General features: G+C 36.0%; 1 protein-coding gene across 14 annotated transcripts in view; it reads right to left on the reverse strand.

Moving 5' to 3' along the window:
• Positions 1-12,069, reverse strand: part of CHD9 (chromodomain helicase DNA binding protein 9) — a 222,428-nt gene that overhangs the window by 7,524 nt on the left and 202,835 nt on the right. For all 14 annotated transcript variants that reach the window (XM_041766074.1, XM_041766070.1, XM_041766071.1 and 11 more), the window contains 4 exons: positions 7,248-7,387; positions 6,708-6,929; positions 4,916-5,044; positions 2,296-2,400 (listed from right to left, as the gene is read on the reverse strand). In XM_041766074.1, coding sequence (XP_041622008.1) covers positions 2,296-2,400; positions 4,916-5,044; positions 6,708-6,929; positions 7,248-7,387 — 596 coding nt within the window. The remainder of the gene's footprint in view (positions 1-2,295; positions 2,401-4,915; positions 5,045-6,707; positions 6,930-7,247; positions 7,388-12,069) is intronic.

The following is a 12,069-nucleotide window of genomic DNA, read 5'->3' on the forward strand; positions in this document are numbered from 1 at the left end:
TTTTTATTATTTAACGCAATTTAACCAAAACATTACTATTTCAATATGTAATCTATGAAAATAAATATATTTTCTATTTTTTCCAAATTTTGTCTTCAAAATCCTAAACCAGGGTGGGGGGATGAGCAAAATGAGTGAAAGAGAGTGGGAGACACAGGCTCCAGTTATGGGGGGCGGGCAGTGAAGGGCCGAGGGAAAGGGAGAATCCTAAGCATACTCTACACCCAGTGCAGAGCCGAAAGTGGGACATGGCCTCATGACCCTGGAATCAGGACCTGACCCAAAATCAAGAGTCTGACGCTTAACTGACTGAGCTGCCCAGGTTCCCCAAGTCACAGGAATAAAAAGCACAGCATAAGGAAGATAGTCAGTGATGGTGTAATAGGGCTGTATGGAGACAGGTGGTAGCTACACTTGTGGTGAACATAACATAATATATAAACTTGTCAAATCACTATGTTGTACACTTGAAACTAGTGTCACATGGTGTGTTAACTATATTAAAAAAAATCCTCAACCAGTGTTTTATACTTACTATATAATAATATGTATATGCCTTAATTCAGGCAGCCACATTTTAAGTGCTCAACAGCTACATACGCCTAGTGGCTACTATTTGTGACAGTGCAGTTCTAGACAGCAGTTTCAATGCCTCTCTTTTTTTATTTTTTAAAATAGGCTCCATGCCCAGGGTGGGGCTTGAACTCACAATCCTGAGGTTAAGAGATGCATAGTCTACCAACTGAGCCAGCCAGACCCCCCTAGACAGCAGTTTCAAAGACCTTCATGATACTATTCTTATTTTTTACTTTTTAAAAAAGTTTTTATTTATTTGCAAGAGAGGGAGCATGCAGGGGGAATGGCAGAGGGAGAGGGAGAAGCAGGCTCCCTACTGAGCACAGAACCCCACATGGGGCTTGATCCCAGGACCCTGAGATCATGACCTGAGCCAAAAGTAGACGCTTAATCAACTGAGCCACCTAGGTGCTCCTTTCATGGTGCTATTTTTATTTCTAAATTTTTAAAATATATTTTTATTTTATTTATTTTACATGGTACTATTTTTAAATCTTGTTTTGAACTGATCAATTTATTTGTTTTCTTTACAAAAGCACTAGGGCTCACTGCAGAAAACAAGACAATGAAAAAAATACAAAGAAAAAAAATCATCCATAATTTTACCACTCAGAGAAACCATTGCTAACATTTTAGGAAGTATATTTCATTTTTCCCTTGTGCATATATACAGATTCTATAATTCTTCCCACTTTTCATTTCTAAAATAAATAGAATCACAATGAACATAGTTTATAGCCTGCCCTCTTCATTTGGACGCTTATAGAAATAATAGCTGTTCTTTATTTAGCATTTACCACATAGTTAGGCTTTGCTTTTCCAAGAGCTTAATTACTACCCCGTTTAACATATTGTGACCTTTTTCTCCCTTGTCATTAGATGTTCTTCTGATATAATTTATGCACAGTGGCACAGTTTTCAGTTTACTAGACAGGCACTTTAATCAGCTAAGCTATGGCACCGGCAGTGGCACAGCTTTCCAATATATGAATGGGCTATTCATATATTCCCAATTTTTTACTACTATACTATGATGAATATCCTTATATATTTCTTTCCCCACATCTTTGGTTATTCTTTATGGCCTTGGTCAAATAGTTATCTTAGAGATTAAAATAGAAACAGATCAGTACATATTGATTCTGCAATCTAATTCAATAAGCATCTGAGTAATTTGCAATGTGTACTGCAAAATAAAAACAGTCAACTCAACACTGGCACATGTTTACACATTATTCTGTTAATTCTTAAAATTTCATCTCTGATATAATTAAATGGCAGCTAATTTTCCTTTTTGAGTACAGTTGACACATAACATTATATTAAATTTCAGGTGTACAACTTGGTGATTTGACAGGTTTAGACATTATGCTGCGCTCACCACAGTGTGGCTGCCATCTGTCCCAGTACATTGCTGTTCAGTATCACTGACTGTATTCCTTATGCTGGGCCTTTTATTCCCGTGATTTATTCATCCATAACTGGAAGCCCGTACCTCCATTTCCCCTTCATCCATTTTGCCCATCTCCCCACCTACCACCACTCTGGCAACCATCAGTTTGTTCTCTGCATTTATAGATCTGAGTCTGCTTTTTGTTTTGTTTTTGTTTTTAGACTCCACTTATGGGTGGAATCATATGGTATTTGTCTTTCTCAGTCTGACTAAATGGCATCTAATTTTTAAGATGATGTGTGAGTTAGTATTTATGAAATACTCACGGACTGCTTAACAACATCTCCCCATTCAGGAGCTACTCCATATTCTGAATTTTCTTTCAGGAATCTACATAAATCTTTCAAAGGAGGAGCAAATGCACCTCCAACCTGCAAATAAAAAAGATTGTTAGACACTTAAAAACACTATTAAATATGAAGATATTTCTTGCTTTTATTCTGGGCTATACAGAGTTTATTTCCTTAAAACACAGGTGTTTCTTAAATCATCTTTGACATTCTCTACTATATTAAAAAGGACTACCATAAGCCAAAAGTGCTGCTAATATCCTATATAGACACATGGTAATGTAAATTTTAAATGCTTTAAGTAAAGTGACTGGAATAATAAAATGAATAACTACCATTTACTTGCTCTTCTAGATAAGCAATATATCCTAGTTAAGGGCATATACCCTCTGGAGTCAAACTTACCAGCTATGTGACCTGGGATAAACCAGGAAATCTCTCTGAACCTCAGTTTTCTGATCTGTAAAATGGCGATTAGAATAACACTTCCCTCACAGGGTTTTATGAGGATAAAATGAAACAATTTAAGTGCCTTAGGATAGCATCTGGCACATAACAAATAATAAATTCTTCTTCTGATTATATGCCAAGTGTCATGCTAAGGACTTTAAGTATGTAAATTTATTTTAGTTCTCACTATATCCTTGAGATAGTATTATTTCTGTTTTTCAAATGAAGGAATTAAGCCTCAGAGAACTTATACAAGTCACCTATGCCAGCTAGTAGGCGTTAGGGGCAGCTTTCAAACTCTGGTCTCACAAACTCATGTTCTTATCTATTATATAAATTAAAACCCTGAAGTATAAAAATATAAACATCTTTGGAATGTGAACAGTGATATAACCAACTAATCACATTATGAAAAGATTTAAAAACTACATATACTAATCAGTAGGAAATTAAAATATTTTAAAACTTAAATGATTCGTATCTACCAATTCAATGTTCCTTTAGAGTCTAAAGGTACTTTGTAATTCCTCTTTCCAGACCTCTCTGAGTATATACTATTTCTTGATAGGATATAGACAGGATTTTAATATGGTCATTTATAATACCTAGAAGTATTCTTTTTTAGTATTTTCTATAGTCTTAGTCTCTATGGTTTCTGTTGCCTTCTCCTTTTTGTTATCCCTTTCATTAAGTTCCAATTTAAACGGAGGCCCTGTGGGTGGTTTATGGGGGATTCAGCAGGTAGATTCTTTTCAATCCTTAAGCCTATATGTTAGAGACTCAGAACAATAGGTAACTACAAATTAAGGAAAATGAACAGGCCCCTTGTCTGGTTACCACAGTTAAAGATAAAATTAGGAGTGTTTAATACCTAACAGATAAAGATAAGAAACTGTTTCATTTCCTTAAAATTGGCTAAGACTAATTTATTCATATCTGCTAATGCTAACTTTTGTTATAAGATGAAGTACAAATATTTGTAATCATCTATGTAAGCACAAAATTAGGTAAAATGCTACTAAAACATCATCTTGTTTTTTCCCTAATCTCCCTATGACATCATTTTAAAGCATTAACAAAAGCTGAATAAGCTCTCTCCATAAAACTGGGGACAAATTAGTATTAATTTTAATGAATTGGTGCACATAACAATTTTAAAACAATTGTAAAGGTAATTTAATTTCTGAGTGAAGAAACTCAATGAGAAATCTTCTGTTCTTATTCTGAGGCCATCTTTTTTATTTTGTTACATGCTTATCCGCATAAAAAAACATAATAAAAACATTAGCTCTATAAGCCTACAAAAGAGTGCCACAGGTGTTCTATCATTTACTTTTGAGGTGAAGGAGACATCTATCAATCCATAAACAAAAATAATTTGGGGAAACAAATGTTGAACATTTGGTTTAGAAACAGAATTTGCAAAAACTGACTCTTAGCATTCATCAGTTAAAAAAGCAGAAAGAGAAATATTACAGTGCCCTTATTCTGTTTAGGGATCTTTGTTTAAGACATTTCATTTTCACCTGTCAGAAAATTATGTAATATGCTGATTTAAAGGAACAAGATACTTTATGGCCATCTAATAGGAAATTACAGTGATAAAAATGTAAATCTCCAATGGCTTGATGAGAATAGCACCTCTTTCATCAGTTTTTCAACCTTTGCCCCATGGATATTCTGGATGGGTCTTGTGAGGGACCGTACCATATCCTGTAGAATGTTTAGCAGCATCCTAACCTCTGCCTGTTAGATGTCAACAGCATTCTTCTCCTTGCTTGCTATCTCCCCAATACCTATCTCCTCACCTCCCAAGTTGTAGCTACCAAAAATGTCTCCAAACACTGCCAAATGTCCCTGGAAGACCAAACTGCCCCCTATTGAGAACCACTGCTTTGAAGGTAGTGTCCTTTTGTAGTGCCACACTGATTAGGCACAGGTTGTAAAGTGACTTGCTTATTTTATTCCACAGCTTAGCCAAAAATGTGGGAACTGAAATTAGATTGCATGAAATTATAGTCCGTGTCTTTTCCCACAAAGCTGCTAGTCTTAACCCATTTCCATGTCTGTTAGGAAATATTCCATAATGAAGTCGTGTTCTTAAGTTCTCCTAAATATAAAGGATTAACAATAAATGTATATATACCTTTCTGGCATTTCTTCTGTTAATCAGTTGAACACGTTCTTCTCCAGTAAGACTATTAACATCGAGTTTGTTAGGATTTCTGCAACGATGCCTTTTTTGTTTGGGCCTCCCTTCATGGAGCTGCACTCTCTAAAATATATAACCAAAGAAATTGCTTTAAAATCCTTACTTGTGCAAACAGTATAAAAGAGCTGATCCAATAATTTAATTCTATAATACTAAAGATACATATATAAATTACATATAATATATTGAAGATACATATATTTTACCTTCAATATATATCTAATATATTAAAGAATTTACCCTTTAGTTACACTTTAAAAATATTTAAGCTTTAAATATATAATATAAAAATATATAATTTAAAAATATTTAAGCTTTAAATATTTTAATATTTAATATAGTTGATCCTTGAACAACATGGGGATTAGGAGTACTGCCCCTACATAGTCGAAAATCCACATATAATTCAATTACCCTAAAACTTACTGGTAATAGCCTGTTGACCAGAAGCCTTACTGATAATATAAACAGTTGATTAACAAATATGTAGTATGCTATATTTATATCATATCCAGTATTCTTACAACAAAGTAGGCTCAAGCAAAGAAAATGTTACTAAGAAAAGCATAATGAAGAGAAAATACATTCTCAGTACTGTACTGTAAATATCAAAGTCTAAGTGAACTTACACAATTCAAACCTGTGGTATTCAAGGGTCAACAGTATAATAAAATATTAAATATGACTTTAAAAAGGATTACATAAATCTTTTCCTTATATATTTACACAAATATTCAAGGCCATCATATGATCAAAACACTATCATTCTGCATGCATTCTGGTTCCTGAAATGAGGTCCTTCCTTAAATGCTCTCACAGACCACTGTGTTCCTAATGTTTGAAGGAGTTGCCAATAATGCTGGAGCAGCCTCCTCTAAATCATACAGTTCCTTATTTTTTTTCCTGATAGATTTCATCGTAAATATCAGATTTTTTTCTGTGCTGATACAATCTATGTTTGTGCTAGTTGGGGCTTTTCTCTTCATCTCACTAATAGTCTTGCTTATCTCCCCTCAAGTAATCTTCACAATATTAAAAGATACTATTATTTTACAAATGGGAATCAAGGTGTGGAGGGGTTACTTTCCTCAAGATCATGCAACCAGCAAGTGGTAGTATCTGGCAATGAAACTCTTTCCATCAAACCATGTCGCTTACCTCTACAACTTAACAAAGCAGGGCTTGATGTTTATAGCTATTTCTGACCAATGAGAACATTGCAAGAGACGAATGCTCACTCTTCAGCATGGCAGACCCATCCCATCAGAGCCTGGACCTAAATTCACTTTTCTATCCAGTTACTATTTTACCCCACTCAATCTCTCACATATCCTGCAATATCAGACTGGCTGCTGTTTTATGAACATGCCTTATAGTGCTATCTTTTTTTTAAAAAAAACTCTTCTTGTTTAATATGATCATTAGTATTTTAAAATAAACTCCCTGAGGAAAAGGACTGGAAATCTTATACCTTTACAACTCTCACTGGATCTAACACAGTACTCTGTATATTGGAGGCAATTTTTATTATTAAATGCAGAATGGAAAAATGGAAATGGCACTGTGTTGTATCATGGGAAAAATGATCATATTTTTTTCTGCTCATTTTCCTTACTCTTGGGCAGAACACATATTTACATAAGTGGGTAAAAATGTATGCTTCATCATTGCAGATTTGATAAACCACAAAAATAAAATATAACAAGATTTATAAGCCATCACCTACAGGAATAAAAGCTCCCAAATCTTCCACATAACCTGGATGCTCCTTAAGCCATTTTTCCAAATCCTTTCTCTTTGGCGCATCATCGCCTGCAAGTCTTGTCCCATCTTTGAGGTTAATAACTGGAACTGGACTTTCTGTATCAGGAATTCCTTGAGGTTGAGTATAGGACAGTGCTGGATTTATCCCTGTAGAAATCTGTGAGGTGGTTAAGCCTAAAGTAACCTGTAGAAAAACACCAAATGAAAATACTATTTTCAATGCTTTATCATTTGATTTTTGGTCCAATAAAAGCAAGTCTTTTTGAAGAGGAAAAAAGTAAGTTGTTTAAAATTCTGAAAAAAAAATAAATAAAATTTTGCTAAATTTTTCAAATTTAAAATTTTCATGAATCTTGGGCAGTGTTAGATTCCTCTGAGATACAATCCAAAAATATCTAATTTCAGAATTAATATTTTTATTCTATAAGATGCTCACAAAGCAGCTACATATATATTTACTAGGATTGAATTTTGGACTCAAGGATCAGTAGTTTTTACTTACATGATTAGGTGGTTTATTTCTGTTAAAAAAGAGGATGTCAACACCTTCGACATTCTTCCTCCTTCCCCGCCTTTTTTTGACTATGGGCTGGTTGTCTAATCTAACTCCATTGGCACCAAGGGTTGACTGAATGGAAGTACCTAATCATATTAAAAAAATGCAAAATAGTGATCAAAATGTATATCTTAAGCAAATCAAAAGCAGAAAGTTTTCTAAAAATATGAAAGTGTTAGTTCTTATTTTACATATCCTACATCAAGTAATTTTTGCGCTAAAACCACTCCTATTCCTCATTTAAGAACTTGGAGAACTATAAAGCCACTTTTTGATTTGTCTCTTCAAATTTTTTACTCTGATATTCACACACCTATCTTTCCATTTTATTTTAATTTATTTTTTTAATTTTTATTTATTTATGTATGATAGTCACAGAGAGAGAGAGGCAGAGACAGAGGCAGGCTCCATGTACCGGGAGCCCGATGTGGGATTCGATCCCGGGTCTCCAGGATCATGCCCTGGGCCAAAGGCAGGCGCTAAACCGCTGCGCCACCCAGGGATCCCTATCTTTCCATTTTAGAGGAAGAAACATGTCTTTCTCATATACAAGACAAATCCCTCCTCTTTCTTTGAACCTATTGATTCCTACCTTTTCAAAAAAAGATCTTATTTATTTGAGAGAAAGAGAGACTGAGCAAGTGAACATGAGTGGGGGGAGGGTAAAGGGTGAGGGAGAAGCAGACTCCCTGCTGAGCAGGGAGCCTGACATAGGACTCAATCTCAGGACCCCGGGATCATGACCTGAGTGAAGGCAGATCCTTAACCAACTGAGCCACCCAGGTGCCCCTAATTTCTACCTTTTCTGAAAGCTTATTATTTTCAAGTATCTTCACTTTCTTGTGCCAAAATATCTTATTTTGCATTAGAGTCTTCTCCTCAACTTAAAAACATGGCCCATGTCAACAAAAAATAAACCTCTTTCAGCCTTTTTATAACTTTCAAAACTTTTGAAAGGTTGGTCTTTGATATACTCCTATTTTTCATGACCAACTCATTTCTCAATGTCCCATAGTGTGTTCCCATTTCCCATGCCAGCCTTTTTAAACTATTTTAAGATATCACTAACTTTTTAGTTGCCAAATTAAACTGACCTTTATCATTCCTCATTTCAGTAGACTCTCAATAAAAATATAAGAGGTATGAATCTAATAGTTCCATGCATTCAGCCAATTTTCCCAATAAGTAAACATTTATCAAATAGCTTGTACATAGGTATGAGGTACTATGATGGTTCAAAGATGAGTTAAATGCAGTTCTTGTCCTCAAAAAGTACAAAATCTACAACTCTCTTATTAGAAGAAAATATTGGGTGCCTAGGTGGCACAGCTGGATAAGATCTGATTCTTGGTTTCAGCTAGGGTCATGAATATCAGGGTCATGAGACTGCGCCCCATGTTGGACTCTGTGCTCAGTGTAGAGTCTGCTTAAGACAATCTCTCCCTCTCCCTCTGCTCCTCCCAACCACTCTCTTTCTAAAATAAATAAAAAAAGAAAATATTAAGGATGAGATATTTAAAATAGTTCACAGCTTATAGTGAGAAATGCTTTTTCAATCAAAGAGAATTTTTAGAGCAAGTCCTATGTATCCCTGAATAAGGAGTTGCCCTTTGGCTGGTCATGTAACCTAATGGAAGCCACTTACATTCACCACACCTCAGTTTCAAAATGGCACCTTAATTCATATGGTAAGGAATAGCTACTTACAATGATTAAAAACTGTGTTTGCATATAAAAGCACAATAGGAATATGATATAACTTTATAAAAAAAACCTTTCATTCTCTACAAAATGAATTTTATTGTAAGGAGATCAATGAAATATTATAAATATGATTTGAAAATATTTTCACTATCATATATTTTAGCTATAATAAACCAACTTTCCCAAAGTATCATTTTTAAAAGTATTCTATGTTATAAGTTCTCATGGTTTCTTATTCATTCTAATATGAATGAAATACCTTACATCAGCCCCCTTTCCTACATAACCCTCAACCCCTGTCCCAGCTCAGTTTTCATGTTGCCTATAATCTAGATTCATTCACCTTTTCTAAGCAGGCTCTGATTTCATACAAAGCTCTCTCCAGTAGGAACTCACACAGTAGCTAGGTCAGTCTTATCACAAAGCCATAGTATCAAGTCTCTGGTCCATACTATTCCTTGCTGCTCATCCTTCTCTGCCATGAAGGTCACTTTCCAGAAAGGCCATTATTTGGTCTTCCTCTTATAGATCCTATTCACTTCTACCTCTTCCAGGACTTTGCCTAAGTTTCTAGACAGTAGAGACTTTCCCCTTCTCCAGTATTTTTTAACTATACTGCATTGTGTAGCAAAACATATTATCTTGTTTTTTTTAATGACTAATATTTTAACATGTAGGTCTTTGTCTACCAAGCAACTGAAAGGCAGACAGTGTCTTTCATTTCTTTTTTACTTTCCCTTTATTGCTATTCCAATATTATATAAGAAAGTATTTAATATAATTACCTCAGGAAACACAATTTTATACAAATGTGTACAATTGTATACAATTTTTATACAAATCTTGGCCAGAAGGGCACTTTGCTACCATCACCTTGACCTTCCTTGACAAGAATGGAGAGACTGAGCTGTGCATGAAGGCAAAGGCATCCCTGCCCCTGAGGAAGAGAGGTCAGGGTTGGCAGCGGTACTACTTTGAGGGCCTCAAACAGACCTTTGGCTATGGCGCACGCTTATTTTAGGGCTGGCAGCAGGGGGACTGCCCACTACTTTGGGCCAGCCCTCTCCTGACTGGGGCTTGGAACCCCCAGGATTGCACCATCCCAACCACTAACTTGGGGCTGGGGCCCCTTCCCTCCACATATACCTTGGGTTTGTGCATGTTTTCTGCTGGGTGGGATCAGAGGGCGATTTCTTTTATGTGTACATATGCTAAATAAACGTAATTTAAAAACTGTAAAAAAATTGTATACAATTGTATACAAACTGTATGTTTATTAACATATCCTATCTGACCATTCATAAACATATTCTATGTGGCCAATTATATACTATTGTGATATCTTCCTTCCTTTCTTTTCTTACTTAAAAAGCCCCAGATAGGGATCCCTGGGTGGCGCACCCTTTGGCCCAGGGTGCGATCCTGGAGACCCGGGATCGAATCCCACGTCGGGCTCCTGGTGCATGGAGTCTGCTTCTCCCTCTGCCTATGCCTCTGCTTCTCTCTCTCTCTCTCTCTCTCTCTCTCTCTCTCTCATAAATAAATAAAAATTAAAAAAAAAAAAAGAAAAGGCCCCAGATTCCAGGGTGCCTGAGTGGCTCAGGTGGCTGAGCATCTGCCTTCAGCTCAGGTTATTAGCCTGGGGTCCTGGGATCAAGCCCTGCACCTGGCTCCCTGCTCAGTGGGGAGCCTGCTTCTCTGTCTCCCCACACACTTGTGCTCTTTCTTGCTATCTCTCTCAAATAAATAAGTTCTTGTAAAAAACAAAAACAAGGGATCCCTGGGTGGCGCAGCGGTTTGGCGCCTGCCTTTGGCCCAGGGCGTGATCCTGGAGACCCGGGATCGAATCCCACATCGGGCTCCTGGTGCATGGAGCCTGCTTCTCCCTCTGCCTGTGTCTCTACCCCTCTCTCTCTCTGTGTGTGTGACTATCATAAATAAATAAAAAAAAATTTAAAACAAAACAAAACAAAACAAAACAACCCAGCTACCTTGACTTATTCTGAGTGATTTTTAGAATCTGATTTAAGCTAGAATCCGAAATGGAAAATTTAACCTAATCTACTCTAAAAAGTTTGTATTGTCTTCATCTTAGATGTAATTATAACAATATTAAAAATAGCTTCTTTTTGCTGAATGCCTACTGGGTACCATACACTGAACTAGGTTTAAAAAATGTTTTCTTAAATTCACAAAAACAAAGCCACAAAACACAGAGGTATTATTAAGCCTATTTTATAAATGAGATCAGAAACATTAAGTTACTGGCCCAATGTCACAGCTGGTAAATGAGAGAATTCAATCCCAGGTTGTTTGGCAACTCTATCATCCTCCTCTGCTCACTATTCTAGATAGTTTCTCTAATGAGCTCTTTAGTTTTGTCCTACTGTAATTTATGCTATATTACTATTCCTTCCATTAATTAAATTACATTTCAACTTGTATCTTTACTTGAAATTTTCAGATTAAATTCAGAGGGTACCCACATAGATGTAAAAAGAGCATAGGCTTTGGATATTAAGAATTATACTAATTTGTTTAGTATCTAATTCTAAAACCTGTGGGGTTTAGATTTTAACATAGGTTTAGCATCTAATTAAGTGCCAGGCTTCATAGTAGTCAGTCTGCATATATTATTTAATCTACCCAACAATGCTACCACTCTCCGACCCCAACTCTTTGTCTCACAAATAAGAAACGTAAGGCAAAAAATTGTTAACAGATTTCCTAAGATCCATGTTGGAAGAAAAATCTAGATTTCACTTTTGCAGTTATTTTTTTTTTTAAGATTTTATTTATCCATGAGAGACAGAAAGAGAGGCAGAGAAATAGGCAGAGAAGCAGGGAGAAGCAGGCTTCATGCAGGGAGCCCGACGTGGGACTCGATCCCGGGACTCCAGGACCATGCCCTGGGCCGAAGGCAGGTGCTAAACCGCTGAGCCACTCAGGGATCCCCTCACTTTTGCAGTTAGCAAGAGGGATGAGCGCTGATGCTTAGATAATAACTCTATCTAGTTTTAATGCTTGAAGCTTTTAAATATTTTGTATTGCTGCAGATTGTGTT

Source organism: Vulpes lagopus, chromosome 8, assembly GCF_018345385.1.
Source record: "Vulpes lagopus strain Blue_001 chromosome 8, ASM1834538v1, whole genome shotgun sequence".
Classification (NCBI taxonomy): Eukaryota; Metazoa; Chordata; class Mammalia; order Carnivora; family Canidae; genus Vulpes; species Vulpes lagopus.